Raw genomic sequence first — 23,206 nt, 5'->3', positions numbered from 1 at the left:
CAGCTCTTCTGCACAGGAGAGCACAGCTCAAAATAATCAGAAGGCAGTGCCGGGGACATGTCTGGAGGGCATTGTGGTCTCCCACGCTGAGGGGGGACGTGTCTGGAGGGAAGTGTGGTCTCCCACGCTGAGGGGGGACGTGTCTGGAGGGCAGTGTGGTCTACACACTGAGGGGGGACGTGTCTGGAGGGCAGTGTGGTCTACACACACTGAGGGAGTCCTGCTGCCAGCAAGGAGCAAGGCAGTGGCTGGGCCAGGGCCTTCCCGGCCACAGAGCACTCCCCCAGGGAGCCACGGGTTCCCGCCAGCATGCGGCCGAGGACCAGCAGGCACTCCAGGTGGAGCTGGCCAGCCACTCCTCAGAGCCTGGGCTGTGTCCCTGAGGCTCACTCCAGAAGGTCGTAGCTGCAGGAGCCTAAGTGGGACCTTCCTGTGCTTCTGCTGTAGCAGAGCGTGGCCTTCAAAATGCAGCCTGCCACCAAGAGTCACTTAGGGTCAGCAGAGCACAATAGGACTGCTAGAAGATTTCTAGAACAAAGAGGAATACAGACCTCACAATGGCACAAAGAGCAGATGTGATGGGCTTCGGCCAGTGAGAGGGCGGCGTGAACCAGCCCAGGATGCTCAGAGACCTCCTGGCTCCCGGGGCCCCTCCGGGGACCCGCATTCCCCACCACGATTCCCTTGATCCTTCCAGCCTGTTGAGTCTCATTCCAATAGGAAAGCACCTCCATCTGTTCTCCACCAGCAAAAGTCAGTATTTCTGCTTCTGCCCCCTCCCAGCCTGAAGTTGTCACTGCAGTGTGCCATGGGGTCATCCTTGTTCCTTGAGAACCAAGAGTCTGGACGTGGCATCGTCCACGTGAGGCCCCCCCCTTAGAGGCATGCCGTCAGTGCAGCGGCTCAGCCTGTCTCCCAGCCAGTCCCTCCTGCACCCCAATTCACTTCCAGAGGAGCATCTCGGTCAGACGAGGCTTGGCCCCACTTCATAACTGAGAACTGGGCGTACCCCTGCTTTCTTACCTGAGCCTTGGGCAGTGGCCTCACTTCCACCAAAGCATGCTGTGAGTGGGCAGCAGCGGCGTTGAGGAGGAAGCCGAGGCCTGCTGCTCGCGCTCAGGGGCGCGGGGCCTCAGATCAGCGCCGACGCCTGGCACGCGCGGCTTTCCTGTTCATGCCACCTGTTTTTCTCCTCGGAGGGTTTTTAATTTGATGTACCAAGAAAATGTCAGTGATTGTCACCCCAAATCTCTCTGCCCTGCCCGGAAGAGCCCTGGGAGAGCCCCAAGCACTGGGTGACCTCAGAGGTCAGTGCAGAGGACCTAGCTCAGCCCCTTCCCCGGAGCTGCCCACCTCCACCCTCCTGTCGCTGAGGCCTCTGGACCCTGAGCCCCCTCCCTGGAGACCAGATGTCCCCAGCTCTGAAGGGACCACGCATTAGTGTCTACCCACCAGCTAACAAGCTGAGCCCCGTCCACAGTGGTGGGTGGACTTTTAAAATATGTAAAAGAATCATTATGGAGGAAAAGGCAAGTTAGAGATGCCCAGTCACTCACCAGCAAGGGAACACTAAGAAACTTGACGTGACTTAGGCACTGAGATCCGAATGTGGAGGCTGACTTGCGCTCCCTGCCTGCTGTTAATGCAAGGCTAGACGTGGCGTTTGGCATCACATCCTAGGGTGCACTCCCCTTCCCGGCTGTGTGTGTCTCTAACAGCAGGGGCGGTGCCTAGCTGGGTGAGTTTTACCTATTTTACCTGAAGTTGCCTCCACCTGAAATTCTGCTATTGAAATGGCGTAAATACTCGTCCGTGTGCTGTTTTTCTTGGCATCTTCAGGAAGAAGCAAAGATGCTGCGGGTGAATGGGACCGGCGCTCCCGTCCCTGGAGCCTGGTTCTGGAGGCCTGTTGGGTGAGAGGCAGGGCGGCCGGGCTCCCTGGAGGTGGCTCAGGCTGGCCAGGAGGTCAGGCAGCTGCCTGGCTGGGCCCTCCTCACACTAACGCTCACACCCCTGCAGTGCCTGGGGAGCCGGGCACTGGAGACGCTGTCCATCTTCAGAAAGCCACCACTGCCGCAGCCCCAGAGAAACAGCACTGGACCCACACGCGCTCTTTCACACAGCACTGGACCCACACGCGCTCTTTCACACAGCACTGGACACGAGGACACGCCTGCTCACGTTCCCAGACTCGCATTCTCATCCACACCCGTTGACACATGAGGACACTCCCTCCACACTCTCACTCTTAACACACATGAACACACTCACACACAAACTCCTTAACACATTCACACATGAACACACCCTGGCAGTCACACATGAACACACCAACACACACTGTCACACATTCACACATGCACACACTCCCACTCACTCGCTCTTTCACACACATTCACACGTTAACACAGTCACTCTCTTGTACTCATTTGCATTCACACAATCACACAGACACACACACTGGCACACGTGACCCACGCAGCAGCACCTCTGGCCCATGGGGGTGTCACCCTGAGACCAGGCCCTGCGGGTGCAGCCCTGAGGCTGTGCTGCGCTGTGGAGCTGCGCCTGTGCAGAAAGCCGCCTCCTCTGAGTCCAGGTGTGAGGTTTCTTTTTATATTTTGAAATAACATGTCCTCGTTCTGCCAATGTTCAGGGAGCCATTTCTTGCCCCCGGCATCACCCACAGGGGCGGTGAGTGGCAGTGATCAGGGACTGCTCCTCCCGTGGCCGCCGCTCGGCTCTGTGCCCAGCACATGTGGGACTGAGGTTTCCTCTCCCGACCTGGCAGAGCCTCTGTCCTTACTTCTGTATCCGGAGGCGTCTCCGCTTGCTGCTGCGGACCCAGCTGTGGTGGGCCTTGGTGCGGGGCCTGCCCGGGCGCAGGTGCTCGATTCCCTTGGGCACATGCCCAGCAGTGCCTGCTTTCTCCTTTCCCGCTGTGTTCAGGGAAGGGGTTGTTCATGGGAACGCTGGTTTCTCTATTATTTGCATTGGGGTGTTTATGAAACGTCCTTCCTAAAAAGGTAAAAGTCTCTTTGACTGTGGAATTCACTCCTCCCACACTGTGGAGTCGGTGCCATTCTGTGGCTGCAGAGATGGCCTTTCCTGCCCCCCAGTGGCTGGTCCTGGGTGGAAGCCCCCTCGGCCAACCCAGCCGCTCCCCTCCCGTCTTCCAGGCCGCCTCCCCGTGCAGGAGGAAGGGCGGCCACCATGGGAGGCTGGGGGTCTGGAGATGTTAAGGAGTACGGTGGCAGGATGCCCGCCTGGCTCTGCCTCCCCCAGCCCCACCCCTCACACAGCGGGTCGGTCTGCCAGCCTCACCCATAGCTGCCCAGGCTGGAGGTGCCGGGAGCGGGGTGGTTTGCAAGGAGGAGATTTTGGTGCAGCAGCAGTTTGAGAAAGTGACCCACTGATCTCCAGCCACCACCCAGAAACCAGGCCGACATGCCCGGGCCGGACCCCAACCCTCCTTGCCGCTGAGTGAGTGTTACAGGGCCAGCTGTCTGCAGTCAGGCAGCAGGTTCCCAAGGTGGGGGAGAAGAGTGGGCTGCGGTCTGAGGCACTCCGGGAAGTCGGATAGCTGGCTTATGAGGCACCGACTTCCGTCTCTGAGAATGTTCCAGAACAGCCAAGGTGATGGGCCTGAGTAGACAACACCTCTGACTTCCCGGGACTTGAAGTCCCTCTAGGCTGTCATGTCACCACTGATCAGACCGCATGTGGTCAGCAGTGTGAGCGCAGGGCTGAGGGCGGCGACCTCCCTCTGTGTGGTGCCCCACTGCCTTCTGCACACAGCACAAACCTCCATCCACCAGGAAGCCACCTCACCGCTGGCTGCTGGGCCGTCTGTCAACGCCCTGTGCTCCTACACTGCTGCCGGGGTAAAGCATCCGTGGTGTGCAGGCTCTGTTCTTCTCCTGGCTGCCTATGGCTATGTCTGGGCAGCTCCCTGTTACTTGGTACTCTTCTTAGCAGAAACAAAAGGGTGACCTCTGTAGTGGTGATGGTGTTGGTTCTGGTGGTGGCCAGAGCCCCAGACCATGTGCTCCACCGTCAGCCTCCAGTGAGAGCGGCCTTCAGCACTCCTCCTGGACAGGTGGTGCAAGGGCTGGGTGGCGGGCTCTGCCCAGGTGGGTTGGCAGCTGTGCTCGACCCAAATGACCAGCTCATTGACAATCAGTTGGTGTGTGGACACGTGGTCTGCTTATCTACGTGGAGACCGAGGGGCCTGCAGCAGAGCCTCTGTCCCTTTGCCATTGTCTTGCCCTGATTTCCTCCAAGCAACACAATGTCCCTTTCGTAATGGCCAGCTTAATGCTTATTTTCCAACAGGTCAGCCTCAGACACAAGAGGTTACTTAGAAAAACCACCCTCAGTCTGAGTATCCGAGATGTCCTGTTATCTATCCACTTATCAGTGTCCCGGGGACCTTGTCGCACACACACTCACACTCACCCACCCACACACCCTCAGAGCCACCCCAGCGAGTTCTGTCGAGGGACACTCCCAAGAGAAGATAGTGCAGCTGTCAACTGCACCGCGGTCTCCCCGACAGTGGGTTCCTCTGTGTTTAAGCACTTTGGACCTGACCATTTGCTCACGCAGCAGCGGACTGTGGCCGCTGTGTGCAGGGGGAGTGAGGGGACACCAGGCCCAGGCTGGAGTCGGGGAGGCAAGGGCGGCTGAGCCCCGAGTTCCCTCCAGATGGGCCTGCAGCTCTGTCGGGAGGCGCAGGAAGGCCGCCAGGGAGAACGGTCCACGCAGGTCTGCCGCCTGTCAGGGCTGAAGGTCCCGGGCAGGGCACTGACTCTGCCTGTGACCTGGAGGGGCTCAGGGCACGGCGTCACATGGTGCAGCAGAGGGGGCCAAATGTTCTAGAGGGGGCTCCGCCAGGAGGCAAGGGCTTGGGGAGCCACAGAAGGGTCCCGCATGGCCAGGCCCTGCGTTCCCGGTCACCTAGCCGCCGCCTCCTGGGAGCCCCCAGCACCCCTTCTCGCACAGCACTCCCCACGAGCGGCCCTCAGGTTGGTCTGGTCCTGGGCACTGCAGCACTGCAGGGCACGTGGGACAGGCACCTGTCCTGAGGAGCTCACAGCTGGGGGTCTGAGACACTGAAGTTGCCCTCTATGACACAGTTGTTCCAGGGAGCTGGCATTCAGACAGCCTCAGGAAGGGTGGCGGGAAGAACTCGCAGCCAGGGGGCAGGACACACGCAGGGCCTGGAGGGATGGGGGGACATGGGGTGTCCGTGTGCCAGCAGAGCAGGAGCTGGCCAGGGAGAGGGTCTCGTGGAACTGCGGGGACAAAGCTGGCAGGGGACGTTGGGACAGTCCTGCCCCAACTGTGAGCAGGCACGCTGACCCTGTCCTCCTTCAGTGGCCACGCAGCTCCCTCCACTCTGCACCCCTTTGTCACTGACTCTCACAATAGAGAAATCTCGAATTTCTTCTTACGTCAGCTTCCTCGTGAAATTGCCAATTCACTCAGGGTTCGTGAATCGAAGGTAAAAGTGGATTTTTAAGTCCTCATTGTGATTAAGTTAGAATTTCACAAATAAACCTCAAAAGGTATCATGTGCACTAGATGAAAATAGAGTCTGTTTCCACTTCTTCCCTCTGGTGTCCTTCGTAGGTGAGGCTGAGCCGGTCTTGTATTTATTTGGTCGTAACAAACTATCTCAAGATGTGTAACAAAAGAGAAAACAAAAACTTTTGAAAAGTTAGTTCACATTCTCAACTAAAACAGCGCACATCCAGAAGTCATGCAGGCAGCAGACAGACTGGAGACGCTTTACCTGAGCTCATTTTTGTAGGGGCATCTCAGCACTCCCACTGTCTGGTCTCACCTTCTCCTTATCAGGAAAATCCTGGGGTTTTAACAGTTTCACTGAATATCCCTCCACTTGAAAAACTTTGAAGTTATTTTTATCCTTACAAGCGGGCAGGGGCTGACCCCAGCTGGTACGGGGCTGGCACAGCGTGCGCTACCTCGAAGCTGGAGCAGCGATTCTGAAAGACAGACATTGTGTGAGTTCCCTCCGTGGCCGTGCAGACATTTGACACCATTGTCCCCATGGCATCCAGACCCAGTGAGTGCTGCACACAGACCTGCAACTGTCCCCAAGAAGGGCTGAGACAGCTCTCCTTTACTGAACCGCCCAGTCCTAAATGTGTCCGTTATTTTTTGTACCAGTTATTTTTACATCATGAGCCCGCCCACCAAGGAGAGTGAATGTCAGGGGTTACAGTTTGGTTTTACAGGGTTTTTTTTTTTTTTTATGGTAACAAATGATAAAAGTGCTCTCTGAATACTTTCAGAATAATGGAACTGCTTTTAGGAGTGCGGTGGTTGAAACTGGTCTTGTGTTGCAGCCGAGAGAAGGGAGGCCAACCAGAGGAAGCTCACTTGCAGACTCTCGATCCCTCTTCAGCCAGTGAAATACCAAAAGCACATTCACAAGGCCTGTGTGTCAGGCACAGTTTGTCGTCAACATCTGCCTGGCTTCTCACCAAGTGCCTCAAGGCTCTGGCTTCTGAGGGCTCCTGTCCCCGGGCCTCGAGCCTCGCTTTCCTGTGGTTCAGAGCAGCACACAGCTTCTCCTGCAGGGCAGAGAGTAGAGCCCACAGGCCGGGCAGGCCACAGCTCCGTCACACCTACTCAGCTCTGCTGCTGAAGCACAAAACAGCCAGGGACAGACTCACCAGCAAGCGATGGTGACTGTTCCAATAAAGCTTTGCTTACAGACACTCAAAGTTGAATCAAGCATTTTTTCATGTGTGTAAAATACCTTTTTCTTTCTTTTTCTGGTCATCTAAGAAGATAACAACCAAAAAAAAAAAAAAAGATTAATTCTTAGCAGTTGATGGGCAGATTTAGGGCAGGGACACAGTTGCTGACACCTTGTTGATGGTTCCAGTGCCCCCGTAACCGGTCTGCTCGGTACAAACCACAAAAGAAAAACTGGCCACTTATAAAATTTCTTATGTTTAAAAATATTACATGACAGCTCAGAGCAGCACCGTCATATTAAACAGTTGGCGAACAGCACCTTCTTTAAGCAGGAGGTAAGCATATGTGCGTGCATATGTTTGCACGTCTCCATCTGTACGGCCCCACACATGTGCTTACACACATGCATCTGTGCACAGCCACTACCCAGGGCTGGAAAGAGAGAGGTAGATCTGGACTCTAATTCCCAGGCACAGCGAAGGGTTGGTATCAAAAGCAGAACACTGACAACGTGGCATCAGAAAGCAGGTTTGCCTCTGCTCCCTGAATGCCGTGGAGCTTGATTTGACTTCAGAGCCCAGTGTTGGGACTCCTTTGCTGCAAGCACCTGTCCTAGAAGGCCCCTTTCTCATGTCTGCAAGCTGAGGTCCTCGAGCCCTCTGGTGCTCATCGGGGTAGCATGGGTGACAGTTTCACCCCTGCTCTGTTGGCTCCTGGTTCTTCCTACAGTCCCTGCAGCATCTGAGACGCTCAGGGTGCTGTGTTAGCATGGCCAGCAGTGGCTACTCCTTGCTTATAGGACAAATCAAGAGGTGGCTCTTCATGGTTGATACACATGTGACCTTCTACTGAGGAGAGGACACTTGCCTACATAAGCCAAAGGCTGGTTTCTATGGAGACACAAATGATGGTTATGTCATGGACAGAAGCCTATTTTGAACTGAGAAACAGAAAAATGGCACTTAGTGAAAATTGAATTGTCTTACTTATTCAGAAATATGCACTGAGCATTTACCATGCACACAACCTTCCCATAGTGGAGAGGCTGACAGGAGTCTAAGACTCCTGGTGGTGACATGGGGATCGACAGAGAATGCAGTGTGGCTCCTGAGTTCCAGGACTCAGCGGGTGTCAGTCACTGCAGATGCCCGTAGGATGGGCACCAGGTAGGTGCCCAGGGTGTGTAAGAGCTGGCATCTGAGCAAGCCACGGGAACCCGGGCCGAGTCTGAGGAAGCCACGAGAACCGGGGCCGAGTCTGAGCATGCTGGCAGGTCTCCAGGGAAAGTGTGCGGCCGAGGGAGAGTCGAGGATACTGCGTCCTGCAGCCCTGTAGCAAAGCCTCGTGCAGGAACATTTCCCTGCAGCTCAACCACGGAGCAGGATTCACTCCAAAGAGCAGCTTTGAACATGGGCAATGCACCAGCGTTTCGGGAAACACATTTTGGGAAAAGCTGACAGAAAGCTGATCAGATATGAGGCGCTAGGGGGCTTGGTGGAAAGAGGATGTGGCAGAAGCTGGGGTCCCTGGAACGTGCCATGGAGACAAGGGGCATCCCTGGCCAGCACCGTCACAGCAGAGGGGTCTGAAAGGAGTGAGCAGAGTGCTTGAAGCAAGCCGCCGATCTGCCAGCAGGGTAGCCATCAGAGCCTTGGTGAGGTCTCTAGTGTCATCAGCAATGGTGGCTCAGGGCCACCCATCCTGTGGGGGCAGAGGCAGTGACAGGTGTATAAATGGGGGCACGCACAAAGACAGCAGCCATAGAATGTTCCTGGCATCCGTCAGTGGGCCCCGCTCACTGTGGGTGAGACAGAGGAGCCCCCTGTTAGCTGCTGGGGCCACTGTGACAGTGGACACAGCTGGAGGGACAAAGCAACTGGTGCACATCAACTCTCAAGTGCAGGTGCCCAGGCGTCTGCAGGCCACACGTCCTGGAGGCCCGGGGCAGGCTGCCCACCTTCTGTGGGTCCGGGGGGCGTCCTCCCTGTGTGTCTCTGTCCAGGCTTCCTTCTTTCTACAAGGACTCCTGTCACTGGATGGGGCTCTCACTGGTCCATATAAAGGCGTTTTCACTAGTCCACCTGCCCAGGCCCTGTGTGCCCCCAGCCTGGGTGAGCGGAGCTCTGGGGAGATGCCACCACCCACGACAGGCAGTCTAGATGCTCGCATTCTCAGGGGAAGGGCCCAGCAGCCAATGTCAAATCAGGAAACAATGATGGGATCCTGGGGCCGGTGGACTTGCAGCCTGGCAAAGAGGGAAATGTCTTCAGGGCGGGAGGGTGCCTGTGGACCCCGATTCTGCCTTCGTCTCTGGTGACAGTGGCTGCAGAGGTGACCGAGGTAGGATCTCAGGGGCTGGGGCAAGCCGGGGGGTAGGACACTGTTCTGGTGGGCAGCATGTGATGGCCTAGCTCTCCATGGAAACAGTGTCCTGAGACGCACCGGGGTTAAAGGTGGGCACGTGGTAGGTCAGAGGGAAAATGGCAAGATGATTGGCCCCAAGGATGAGGACCGGGGAAGGCAAGTGGACGGCTCTAGAGAGCGATTGCCCAGGCCAGAAGCCCAGCCACCGACTGCAGGCAGAGGTCAGAGGCAGTGGACTCGGCGCGGGAACGAGAGGAGGCAAGGCCGGAGAGTGAGACGTGGGCTCTCCATGCATCATATGTTGGGGGGCAGGTCCAAATGGAGACAGAGCTCAGGAGGGGGAAGGTGGGGCAAGAGGGGTCCAGGGTCACTGGCCTAGGAAGTGAGTGACCATCACGGACATGCAGGACACAAGGAGCGCTGGCACCGGCCACTCACTTCCTTTAGGGCATGGGGGGCAGAGGCCCCAGGCCGTGGAGCTCACTTGACTAAGTGCCAGAGCTGGATGGCGGGGCCTGGAAGGGTGAGGTCCACAGAAAAGGCCTCAAAGTGGAGAAAGAAGGCCACAGGACAGAGCCCTCCAGCCCGGCACCAGTGGGATGAGCATTGCCTCAGGAGGCACGTCCCCACTGACCCTGGGGAGGGGCAGGAGGGCATCCAGAGCCCAGCCAGTGGGGACAGGATTCTTCCAGCCCCTTCCACAACAAGTCACCTGTCAGTCAGGACACAGACAGACAGGGGCCACATGGCCTTCCCTCAATGACGCAGGGCACAGAACGTGGCTGGAGGGTCTTGCCCACTCAGTGTGACAGAGACAAAGGGCGGCAGCGGGCCCAGGGGAACAAGGACGTGAGCACGGGGTGAGGCTGCTCACCAGCTTGCCCGAGCAAAGGCTCTGCAAAGATCTGTGGCCGTCACACAGGTGGCTCTTGGAATGATGGCAGCTGCTTTATGGCTACTTTTTAATGTCTGGTTTTTCAGTAGAAAGGGAAATCGTAAGCTCAGAGGGGCAGTCCAGTATTTCCTCTTGTAATTCTGTTAAGTACTTTTATGCATTAAGATTTTTATGTGTAAAAATCATCTCAGTAATCTAAAAGGGGTGCCTGGACCCCGGATGGTTACATCAGAACCGCACGTGAATGTGGGATGAGTGGGTGGGTAGATGTGTGGACAGATGGACACACAGATATGGGTAGGGGTGTGGGTGGATGGATGGACAGATGGACTCAGATGTGGGTAGGTGGGTGGATGGACGGGTGAATAGGTGAATGGGTGGGTGGATGGGTGCTGGCAGGATGAATGGGTGTATGCATAGATCTGAGTATGTGGATGGGTGGGTGGATGGATGGACACATGGACTCAGATGTGGGTAGGTGGGTGGCTGGATGGGTGGATGGAGGCATGCATGCAGAGATGTGGGTGGATGGATGGGTAGGTGAATGAATAGATGGTCAGTGGATGGGTGGGTGAAAAGATGTGGTGGGTAGATGGGACGATGGGTGGGTGTGTGGGTGGCAGGGGAGGTTGGAAGATGAACAGTTTCTCATTCCTATGGACAAGGCATTTCCAGACAGAGTTTATAATATCACAATAGCAGCAGCCCGAGGCGTGACTGCATGTTCCCAGGCACAGAGCGGAGCTCCTTCGGACAGCACAGCAGGGGCCCAGATTCTCACTGTGCACAGAGGCAGCCAAGCCTCAAAGAGCTTGAATTACATGTTCAAGGTCACATAGCAGGTGGTAGAAACAAGAATGAGGTCCTTATCTCTGACTCCTGGCCTTTGCCTCATGAGCTCACATTCAGTTGAGCTCAACTTGTATTTATAAAGCCCCGGCTCTGTAAAATCAGCCAAGAGCTGAATGATTTTAGGAGTGACTTTAGCTGGCGTCCCTCTGGAGAAGAGCAGTCTGTGGCAGAGCCTCTGATGCTGCTGTGTTGGGGACCTCAGCTGCTCTGGGCCCAGCCCTTGTCCATGCGGTCACAGTGAGCACCACCTGGGCTGGCACCTGGAGCAGGTCCTATGTGAACATCGGGCTCCTTTTCAGTTTCCTGTCTCTACACCACTCATGTTAGGGACGCAGGACAGAGGGTCTAAGAGCTGCTGGGTGGAATGCAGGCCTGCAGTGGTCCCCAGCCCTGAAGAGCCCTGTTCTGGCCCTTGCCCGAGGCTCCCTGGGCACACCGTCGGCCTCTCCTGTGACCCCTTCCCTGCAGTGGGAGGGTCCCCGGGTGAGCTATTTAGAGCAAATAAAAACTATAAGTTTTGGGCACACAAAGGAGGCCTTGCTGTGAGAGGGGTGGGTTGATAAGATCTGCTTGTGGAAATGTTTTAAAGGAGTCTCTGCGGGGAGCCGGGCGGGCGGCCACATGCTTCTCATAGATGCAGAATTTCTGCCATAGCAAGTCCACAGGCCACACCATGGTGCTTTTGTTTCCCGGGCCCTCCCTGGTGACCCTGAGCGCGGCATCCAGCGGCAGAAGTATTCCACAGATGAGAAGGGTTCTCTCAGCCCTGGCCCACACGCCCAAATTCCACAGCTCCTCTGCAGGCTGGCTGCGTCCCAAGAGAGCAGGCGGCTGGAGGCACACAGGTGCCCCAGGGCACATAACCCTGCTGCCCAGGCCAGCAGTGTCCTTACAGGAGGCAAGGGCCTCAGGCCAGCGCCCTGAGGTGAGATCACAGGGCACACAGCAGGCAACACAGGAGACACTCAGTGTCATGACCCGGGCACTAGACATGTCACCTCAGCCCATTGGGCCAGCAGAGCCACACACCAGACAATCGCCACAGAGTCAGGGACAGTGGTCCACTTGGGACTGGAGTGTCTCCTTCTTCTACAGCTAATCAAGAAAGTGGGGCCAGAAGCTCTTCTGCCACACAATGCCTCCCAGCACACAGGACACCTTCTTTATAGGAGAGGGACCTACAATTTCTCTCCAACTGGGGGGTGACCTGTTCATACCACCCTTGAAAACGAGAATCCCCGGGCCATGGCTCTGAGCAGAAGGAACATCTCCACTTCTTTCTCCTTTAGCTTTCCTTGGTATTTTTCTGAAACCTATTCAGTGGGGGAGTACGAGGCCGTGTCTGCAGAAGGGAGCCGGTATCTGGAGCGTCATTGAGGGGCTGCAGGCCCTGGCCATGCCGGGAACACCCAGGGCAGGTGGGGTGTGCTCACAGGCTCTGGGGTTAATTTGCTTATCTGCAAAGCTGTCGCAGGTAAAATTCTAAGCACCATCTTCCCACCAACAGAAGCAAATTGGGAATTGAAGTTTAAGAAGACCGTAGAAGGTTACTGCCTTACTTCAGGGAAGCCTGCTGGATTCTCATCTGGTTTTCTTAGCTCATAGGAAACATCACTTTCTCTTGATTTTTTTAAAAATAGGCTCTCTTTCGCAATGGTTGGAGTATTGATAACTTTTCTTTAGCTCCCTGAAACTATATCTGCATCTCCTAAGAGCCCCCCTCTTCTGCTCAGGCACTATGTTGAAGGATTTGAACTTGGGAGGTGCAGATTCTTTCTTGGCCATGATAACTGGTCCCCATAAGGGAAGACTTGAAATAGGGGTCACCCTGTGGCATAGGTCAGAGGGTGGCTTCCATAGCCTCAGAAATCTTTAACACACTATCTGATGAGAAATAGGGAAGAACCGAACATTTTAAAAGCCTGAGCTTAAAAACACCAAATCATTAGAAATTCTTGATTTACTCCATGTGGCTTCTTTAAGTCACAACCAGGGATTACTCTGAACAATGATGGAAATTGGCATATTCTGGCATGTTTGGATATGTGGATTTATTTGGGGAGTACTTTCTAAAGAGGCTGTAAGCTAGATGACAAGATTTTGAATCAATGTAAGAGAGTTATTCAGAATACCCACCCAACATGGCCACTCAGCACCTCTGGATTCCACCAATATGTGTGGATCTGCAAAGAAAGCGACTCCGTGTCCAGTACCTTGTGAAGGTCTGCTGACCTCAGAGGAGGCTGCGCTCTCCAGACTGCCTTCCACACCAAGTCCCCATGCAAACAGTGACACCTGCCCCAGGTCTCCCTGGAGGGCACCGTGTGGCAAGATCGCCCAACTGGGAAATAAGGGACAGATGGCAGTGTGACCTCCTACCCCCTGAGCCTGCTAACTCTTGCCTGAGCTTCTGGGAGGCCGAGTGTCTTGTCACTTCTGTGTTAACTCAATGAACTCCAAAATCTCCTTAGACAGGCATCTGGACCCAAGGCCCAAAGAAGATAATCAGGAAGGTCACTTGGGATGGACTCTTGTGGGAATGCTGAACTGGCATCTGGGCACTGTGCGTCAGCTCTCCCAAAAGGAAGTCATGTGGACGTGAACCTGGGGGCCGTGATTCTTGGGTGGAGACCCATCAAGTCAGTGTAGTTGTGACTGTGTGTGTGTCCGTGCAATCAGGTGCTGTGTGCGTGGCGATTTTACGGGAACTCAAAACACCCAAACTGACTGAAATGTACTCAAGACGGTAAACTTAGATGCGCCACCAAAACAGATGAAAAGCCGGGGAGAAAGCCACGCGTCTGTTTTTAGACTGATCCCTCCAAACTAATTTTATTTCTGTCAAAGTATCTGAGGATGTCACATGGGAGACAATATGTGTGGAAAGTGGTTTCCAAGAGACCCACTGAGGAATTTCTTTAGTGACCTGCAGAAAAATGAGAAGTGCTAGTCCCAGAAGCGTCCCTGTGGTCTCTGGGGCTTGGAATGTTCGCAGGGGGCCAGGGAGTGCAAGCCGGATGTCCCCTCCAAGCAAGACCTGAGGCTTCCTCAGGCTTTCCCCAGCCCCAGCCTGCCCAGAGTCACTGGCAGGTCTGATTTGGCCACCTCCAGCTTGATGGCCCCCAGAAGGCCTGTGTGGCAGATGCATCTTCTGGCAGGCAGGTCAGAAGTGACCCCTAGTGTGACCTTCATGAAGCTGAATTCATCCCTCAGCCTTATCCTGAGAGACTACTTCCCATACCTCCTATTGCGCTCGCTTGTCCTCTCTCTCTCTCTCTCTCTCTCTCTCTCTCTCTCTCTCTCCCTCCCTCTCTCTCCATACACACACACACACACACACACACACACAGCGTCACAGGACTGGTGTGGTAGTTATAGATCTATTCTTGGCTGGCCCTGAGGAGCAGTGTGAAGGCCCCTTGTCCATTTCCTGAGTTCTTGATACTTTGTGGGTCTGAGAGCCCCATTTGGACGAGAATGTGCATGTAAGTGGACCAGCCAAGGTGACCGTCCTGTAGGCTGAGCCCCTGCCGCATGTCTGCAGAGTTCACCTGCAGAAAACCTCAGGTCCCTGAGCCGTGAAATGCCCCCCACTTGCTGAAGTCTGATTGGCCCTGAATGTGAGGTTTCACTGAACTTTCCTACTGACGTTGAATTTGGATGATCTAGGCCTGATGTCTGATCTCTAATCATAGAAGAAAAATGACCGTGTCACATCTCTCTGCAGAAGCCCTGCTACAGTTAATGTGGCAACACAAGTCTCATCCAGGGAGATTTCCCCACCGTGTCGTCTGGCTTGGCCAGCAGTACAGACGTGCTCTGGTGTTAAAGGACAGTTCATATTCCTGTGGGCCTGAAAACCTCGAGAACTTTGCACAAAACTGCAAACCCAGGCGGGACAGTGGGACCTGCTGCCCAGCGTGCAGGACCTGGCCCCCTGTGGCCTCACACTCCTCCTCCAGGCAGGTGAGAGCCACTGCCCACAGGCCCTCAGGTGGAAAGGCCCCAAGTTCAGGCCCCCATCACGTGTGACAGGTGGGCCGCAGCCCTGAAAAGGGGGCAGCATGGCCTGCCAGACAGAAGGCCTGCAGACCTGACCAGGAGGAGGCAGAGGCTCTGGTGTCCCCGCAGCTGCAGCCTCCCCGCAAGGCCTGCCCTCCGGGCGGCTCTGGGCTGCCGTGCGCAGTGGAAGGGGCCCTGGTTATCGCGAGAACAGAGGACCTTTGCCACTGCACCCCACCTGCCATCAACCAGGCAGCACGAATTCTGCCCTGCTAGGCCTGGGTGTGCCCAGGAACCTGCACCACACTCACACACACACACTCACGCACACTCACACACAACACACACACACACACAACACACACGCACACGCACGCCCACTTGGCTTTGATGAAAGCCATTCATGGGCTGCGATTTCTATGGAGACGACTGAATAGAGAATAAGAAATACGCTCTAGGTTTAAAAAAAAGTATTTGAATATAGGGCGGAATTCATTGTGTCACCACAACTTCACTGGAGATTGTCTTGTATGAGTGTTTCATTTATGTCATTTTTCTGGTCATAGCAAGCTGATGGCTGAGTGGCAGTTTTCTAAACAAGCACTGGAGTTATTGTGGTGTGTTTCCAGATGACTCCAGGGAAATGTCGAATGGACAGACTGTCGGGATAGAATGTGTGGGGTTCCTGAGCTGGCGCTGGGTTGAACGTCACACTGTAACTGTAACCAGAGGGGCAGGGAGGCCGGCAAGCAGGTGTCTGTGTGCACAGGCCATGGAGTGCACACGGGCTTTCTGCTGTTGGCCAGCTACAGGGGACACTGGATGAGCTCTCCTGTCAGGACTGGTGACTGCCTTCGCCTCCTGGCCACCCTCATGTAGCTGTCATCTGGAATGTGTGGCTGTCACTTGTCTGCAGCTACTTTTACCCTAGGTGCAAAGCCTTGCTCCGGTTCAGGCCAGTTCAGGGTGCAGAAGGGCCAGGTGTGAGGCCACCACAGTGGGCAGTGGCCCACAGTCTCCAGACGTGGAGAGGACTGGAGTAGCATCAGCCCTGTGTGGCTTTGCCAGGTCTCGGTTTCCACAGGTGGATGAAAGGGCCAACAGAGCCGCCTGCTTCACAGGTCGTTGGAAAGGCAGAGAAGACACCCCACGAGGATTTCTCTCACTTTCTGTGGACAGCAGCAGCTACAAGATACACTGGATGAAAACGTCAAGCCAGACAGTAGTGTGCTGTTTCTGAGAGGGACTTTAAGAGATTAGAATGTAGCTACACCTACCTTCCCATGCATAAACACAGGCTCTCATGGCTCAGACTCGCCTAAGGACATCGCAGGCTACCAGAGGATAGAGGTCAGCCTCAGGGGCCCTTCCCTGGCATCCTCTACAGACCCCTGGTCCTTGCCACACCCATTTCTTTTGCTTTGAGCTTGGTTTGCTCCCGACAGACGGCTCGGCACATGTGTACTAAAGGCCTTGTGGAAGTCTGTGCCACACCACAGATCATTTTCCAAACGAGCAACGAGTTCAGATGCTGCATTCAGGTTTGCGGTTTGAGAAGGGGCGTGGCTGGCTCCTTTGCTGACGCTGCAGAGCTTTGCTGAATCGTCTTGTCTAGAGTATCACAAAGGCTCTGCGTGGACATAAAGAATTACCAGCTGAAGTGCATTGTTAAACCAGGGTGTTTTAGACCACAGGTATAGAGACTCAAGATTTAGGAGAAATTCTCACTTAAAAATGAACATAAATAAAACCACAAATTAACTGCCACCAGCCGATCTCCAAGCTCTTCTGGAAGAGGACTTGGGCCCCTTTTACTTCCTTTTGGAGAAGGCTCCAGGAAGCACCAGCATCTTCCACTACCAACAGTAAGTACCTGCTGAGCTTCCATCAGGGTCCCAGCTCTGTGCTGGATGGTCACAGCTGGACATTACATTGCTCCTGTCCCCAGAGAGGTGGTCACCGAACCAGGGAGAATAGGTGAGCAAACCGGGAGCCACTCCAAGGAAACAGCAATCACTGCAGCACTGACCGCAGGATAAGGCACGTCCAGAGAGGTGTGGTCAGGCTGCCCAGGATGAGCCAGCACAGGGCCAGGACACAGGCCATAATGGGCTTTGGCTGCCGTGGCCCATGCTGGCACTGGTTAGAGGACCGGGGAAGAGCAGGAGGAGCCTGTCCTGGGTGGGCGAGGGAGCCAGGCCAGGCACCGTGCTGCGGCCTTCCCCTGCAAAGCCCGAGGGGACCCTCCCAGCTGTTGATGGCTGAAGGGAACCTGAGGGCAGGGAGCCGCCACCCTGCTGCAGCAGAAGCCCAGCACAGGCGGCGGAAGGCAGGAAGGACGAAGGTGTGGTCCGCTGAGAAGCACTGAGAACTGGCCTAGGTCCCCATGGGCTCAGCCTCTCCTGTGGCCCTGCTCAAGGCCAGGACGCTTCCCACAGCTGGGGTCCTCCTAGCTGGAGGACTGGGGTGTGTTCTTCTTTAAAGAAGTCTTCCTGTGATTGTAGGGTCTGGTCAATCATACAGGAAATAGGAGCACCTCTTCTGGTCAAATCAGATCTGCATGTTCCACTGGTTTTTGTAATAAATGCTCTGCTCCATAAATAAAATCTAGATAATCGTCTTCGGGAGCCTCAATGTGCAAACGGAGGCATCTCAACGCTACTTGTCCCACCAAAACCATCGCACGTCCACAGATTTAGACTTCACATCACACTTCTTACCTCTGGGAGAAACTACTTTGGGAAATAAATGGCTTCTCTGTGCCTCACAAATAACTGTGTTCAGGGACACAAAGCCCAACTATTGTAAAAACATTAGTATTCAGATGCTCTTGTGTTTGGTTAATGCATTTAATTGTGCACAATATAGCTGTTGTTTTCCTTTCACATTTGCATTAATTTATATCAGCCACGGAGGATGAAGCTCAGCTACAAGAGCAGGCTCTTTAGTTACTTCTGCTGCTCCTGCAACCCATAAGTCAGCACGGAGTCCCTGCAGAGGGCCCAGCTTTGTACCAACCCCAGTGTTCTTTATGTTGCTTTCTCAAACATCACAGTGCAATGGTGCATTTAGAACTATGTGGTGAACTGTGTTATGTTCTCGTGTACTTGAATTCAGCCAGTGGTCCTGAAGGAGAGCTGCACCCACCTGCCCTGTCTTCCCACACTCCTCCTGACTCGGGGGCCTCGGTCAAAGGCGTCTGGCGTGGCCAGCGTGGACACTCCTGACAGCTCTACATACTATCTTAGGGTCTTGGATAAGACCACAGGGATCCCAGGTTCCTCCTTGGCCTTACACTCTGTCATTGGCAAACACTGATCATTGAGGATGGGAGTGACTCTGCTTGAGAAACAGGTCCTGTATCTGTGGCATCGATCAGCTTTATCAACTATATGGCCAATATCATGGGGCAGTTTCTCAGCCCATGTGACTCTGAGGAAGGAGTGTGGAGTCCTTTTCCTTTGGTATAGATATATCATACACACATTGGTTTTCAGAGGGAGTATGTGTTACAGTTATACAAACTTCCACAACGTACATAGAAAACAAACTCCCGGCCCTCGCGGGCTACTGTCCCCAGAGCTGATGGCCTGCTTCTTCCTGGCCCCAAATGAGACCTGAGCAGAGAAGGAGAATGGGTCCCTGCTCAGGCAATAGACAGGCAGGTCATGGTGGTCAGCCCCCAGAGCCCTTGCGGGAGTGCTAGTGCCTTGGAGTCAGTCCTGGTGGCCCCGTGTGCCATTTTTCTTACACAGTCCCCTGAGGTCAGCAGCCTGGGAGACCAGCAGCTCTACTGCTGTGAAGCCGTGGCTTGCTCTGTGAAGATTCTGCAGGAGCTGCAGATGAGGCAGCAGGAAGCCCAGGTGTACAACAGCAGGAATTCATTCTCTCCCAGGGTAGAGGCCGAAAGTCCCCCACCAAGGTGTCTGCAGGCTCAGGGGCAGTCATGCCTTCGGGCGGTGCCGGTGTTCCTTGGCGTCCATGGCTGTGGCTGTGCAACTCAGTCCACATTTCTCTCCTGTGCATCAGTGTCTCTGTGCTCAAATTGCCCTCTCAAAAGGACACCAGTCATCAGTTACAGTATGACCTCATCTTTATTGAATTAGATCGGCAACGACTATTTCCAAATAAAGTCACACTCGTGGGTAGGAGAGTTAGGACATGGACAAGTCATTGTAGGGCACACCATCCAATTGGAAACATATATTTTCATCTGATTCCCCCACCAAAATGTAAACTTCAGAGCTGGGGCTGGGGCTCAGCGGTAGAGCGTTTGCCTCACATGTGGTTTCAATCCTCAGCACCAAATAAAGATAAAGAAAACAAAATAAAGGTATTGTGTCCATCTACAACTAAAAAAAATAAAGAAAGAAAAATAAACTTCATGAGGACAAGGACCATGTCTTATTTATCTCTGTAACTGAAACATCTAGAGCAATGCATTACAGTTTTTAGGTGCTCAATAAATGATGGGTGGATGGATGGATGGACAGGTGGATAAGTGAATGGAGGATGAATGAGGGAGTAGATGAGTTGGGAACTATCAGTAGTAGATGGGTGGATGGATGAATAAATGAATGAACAGGTGAGTGAGTATTTGGATGATGGATGGATGGATGATGGAAGGATGGATGATGGAAGGATGGATGGGAGGATGAATAGGTGAGTGAATGAATGAATGATGAGTTGAGTAACTTCAGTGGATGAATACATGGAATAGATGTTATTATAGGAAAGTGTAGGTGAATTCACATTTAGTCCAGGTAAGTAGTAAGTTGGGGGGATTAACAAAATGATTTACTAATTTACAATAACTTGAGAGCAAAAAAGATTCATTCCATTCTTGAGAGAAATGGCTATTTTTTGTTGAAAGCTATGAGATGGTGGGATACATCATGAAATAGCCCATTCCCACATGGAACGTTCTAATTGTTGCTGCTTACAGAAGAGAAGCCCATCAAAATGTCCTGAATAAGCAGTTCTCTAATGCTAGAGGCCTCCTGTGGAATCTGGGAATGGAAAAATTCTAAATGCCCCGTTTCTTAAAGGCATGCATTGCAAAAAGATGTGGGAAGTTCCATTTTTACCAAGAACATTAAAAACACCTTTTGTCAAACAGAAGCTTCCAGCATGCTGAGCTTCTGCACCCGTGGCCTTGGAGACAACAAACGTCCTGTCGGGTGCCTGCACTCCTGGGCTCTCCAGGTGCTGTGCACAGTGCTGGGGGCAGTTCTGACATGACTGCTGTGCCTGCTCAGACCCCTCGCTAGGGAGCACTGGTGTGTCTTATCCAGTTGCCAAACCATGAGCCACCAGGTAACCCCAGGGCCTCCTGCAAAACCAGAGCTGCCTAAGGTGCTCGGTGCAGGCCAGTCTCTGCCAGAGGCAGTCTGTGGCTGCCATGTGGCTTCATGGGCAGTGCACATGCTCTGGGTTTTATAGGAGACAGCTAGTTCAAGACCCCTGGAAGAAAGCGGCTTTGTCCCAGGTTTGGCTTAGCACAGGCCCGTATTCATATCTCACTGTTGTTTGCAGGAGAGGCAGATGCGAGCCAGGACAATGGGCCCTCGTCTGAGGACACGGCGGTGACAGACTCCAAGCGCACAGTGGACCCAAAGAATGCCTGGCAGGATGCCCACCCAGCTGACCGAGGAAACCGCCCCCACTTGATCCGCCTCTTTTCCCGAGATGCCCCGGGGAGGGAGGACAACACCTTCAAAGACAGGCCCTCAGAGTCCGACGAGCTCCAGACCATCCAAGAAGACACTGCAGCAGCTTCCGAGAGCCTGGATGTGATGGCGTCACAGAAGAGACCCTCACAGAGACACGGATCCAAGTACCTGGCCACAGCAAGTACCGTGGACCATGCCAGGCATGGCTTCCTCCCGAAGCACAGAGACACGGGCATCCTTGACTCCATCGGGCGCTTCTTTGGTGGTGACAGGGGTGCGCCCAAACGGGGCAAGGTGAGCTCTGCGGAGTAGAGGAGCTGTAGTTTAACTGGAAAAAGGAAAGGGAAGGTCAGCAGGTGACCTGGGCCAGTGGAGGAGGCGCTGACCACCCTGAGTATCTAAGGTGCTTGTCTTGGCTGAAAGAGCTTGGGGGCCCCGGGTACGACCTCGGGGCCACCTGGCCTGTTTTCATGTGACTCCCCCTCTCTCCCTATTACAAGGGACTGTGCTCGGGGTCTGGCTCAGGAGTGCAAGGACCTTCTGCATTGTGGGACTCGGGTGCCCGGGACAGGGAGGGCCTTGCAGAGGGCCGCGTTCTTGGTCTCTGGTGCCCTGTGCTTGGGGCTTGGCTGGTTTGCCTCTGGGCTGCACTTTGGGGTTTCTCTTGGGTCATGTTTATTTTTCCTGGAGTTAGTGCTGCCACTTCCTTGCTTTCAACAATGATGTGATTGAGGCCCTTTTGAACAAACTCCTGCATTTCAATTCTCTGTGAGCAAACTTTCTCTTTTGTTTGGATTGTTGATTGGAATGGGGTGGAGTGACAAACGAATGTCTGTGAATCAACAGTCTATTATTTTGTGATTTCATTGATTTGAATATCAAACCTTGGGGGTTTCATTATTTAAAAGTGAATGTTCTGTGGTTTAAAACGTCTCACAAGGAAAAACCCTCCCTGTGGTTGGTTCGCAGCTGGCTCTGAAGCGGGTTGCATGGACTGGCCTGTGGTTGAGGTTTCCACTAAGAGTGGACCTCAAGAGGCATTCAGATTGCAAATGGGTGTCATGTCACAGTTGGGGAGAGTTGGGTAACTGGGGTGCCAGAGAGGTATTACAGAAAAGCCCCCTGCTATTGGGTATTCTCACGGCAGCTGTAAGATTTTTCCGCTTGTGTATCATGCTTGTCCTGAAGCCTTTGGGAATGCAAGAGGCTTGTGAACAAAATGTGGCACAGAGGTCCCATTGTGGGAGGTGCCCTCCAAGCACCCCAGGCAATTCGGAACCCTGGAGTGTTAGAGCTTAGTCTTCAGCCACATTTCTTACAGTGACAGATGTCAAAGTGAGTTGTCAAGGATGAACACAGGTGCCAGTGGCACCTTCTCTGTGCACATCCAAGCACACTGGCCTTCGGGGAGGCCATACCCTGTCATCTGCTCTGAACTGTCTGGTTCTGACACTTGCCATGACTTGCTTACAAATAACTCTTGCTGTGTCTTAAGTGTTGATAGGTTGGTCTTCTGTTGGCGTCCTTCACTGTCCGTGTTTGTAGACATTTTCTTGTCAGTGCCCCCTCACCCTGGGGAAATCTCAGTCATCTGCCTTATTTTAATATGGGTGCTCTTTCAAGCACAGCTCTGCAGACACCCCAGCTGTTGGGGGGTCCTGGCTGCCTAGGGAAGTCCAGCTGTTATCTGAGGCAGCCACATATAAGCAGTCCAGTTGAAAACGTCAACTATTCTGCTCAACTGGAGCAGCAAGGAGAATGCGTTCAATCTGTGCACAAAGGATTAAATAGCTGGCCAGCATATGTTCTAAAATAAGCTTTATTTCAATGGCAATGGCTTTAATTTCAAACAAAACCTTGAAAGCATGTGTATCTGTCAAAGTAGAGCTACATTTCCAAAGATGTTTTTCTTTCTTCATGCATAATTGTACCCTTCATTGTTTTAAATCTCTTGTGCTTTTCAGTATTTCAAAGAAAAGGTTCTAGACTCAGAAGCAGCCAATGTCTTTGCAAATAATGTCTCTTGATTATCAAGGACCCTGGGGGGGGGGGGAAGGATTTTTAAAAGTAAAAGCAATTTTTAAATGATTATTTTTTAAAAAAATTGAGACAGCAATTATTTCACTACTATTTTGAATAAACAAAAATTTTAAATTAATATCCCTTTCTTTGAATACCCAAAAAAATCCATTGGTATTTACATGTGTGATCATAAACTGCTTGTTGCAAACACAGGCCAGAGGCGCATCCTCAGGGAACACCGGGAGACAAGCAGTGGGTGTCAGCAACGCCTGTCCAGCTCCGTTGTTTTATTGCGGGCTCTTTGTTAACAAATCGTGGAGATGCAAACTTTACACAGCCTATACCCAGCAACAACCCGCTATCGCCCCAGAACTCTGGGGTATTCATTGGTGTGGCTGCTATGGAGTGATTTTTTAAATTTCTTTTAGTTTCTATTTTGATTTTGCCCCATTTATAAATCAGGAGGGCTCGGCTCTCATACGCTAGGAAGGTCTTTGAATAAATAGACTTAGGAAACTCGCAGAGAAGGGACTCGTGAGCCTGCTTATTGTCTTTCCTGATGGGAGTTCGTTTCTCCACTTCCATTCCTAAAATAAGCATCTGGTGTACCTGGGGTGCTGAAGACCACCGCCTGGGTCACGCACGTCCCTTGGGAAACTGCTTATCC

At 53.4% G+C, this 23,206-nt stretch overlaps 1 protein-coding gene across 4 annotated transcripts in view; it reads left to right on the top strand.

Annotated features, from left to right (window-relative positions):
• The window catches only part of LOC107153995 (myelin basic protein), a 79,982-nt gene that overhangs the window by 27,459 nt on the left and 29,317 nt on the right, over window positions 1–23,206 (top strand). For all 4 annotated transcript variants that reach the window (XM_015499590.2, XM_048806673.1, XM_048806671.1 and 1 more), the window contains exon 3: window positions 20,381–20,811. In XM_015499590.2, the coding sequence (XP_015355076.2) occupies window positions 20,381–20,811 (431 nt within the window). The remainder of the gene's footprint in view (window positions 1–20,380; window positions 20,812–23,206) is intronic.

The sequence above is a fragment of the Marmota marmota genome, unplaced genomic scaffold (assembly GCF_001458135.2).
Source record: "Marmota marmota marmota unplaced genomic scaffold, marMar, whole genome shotgun sequence".
In the NCBI taxonomy this organism is placed as follows: domain Eukaryota; kingdom Metazoa; phylum Chordata; class Mammalia; order Rodentia; family Sciuridae; genus Marmota; species Marmota marmota.
This window is presented reverse-complemented; position numbering and strand designations above follow the sequence as displayed.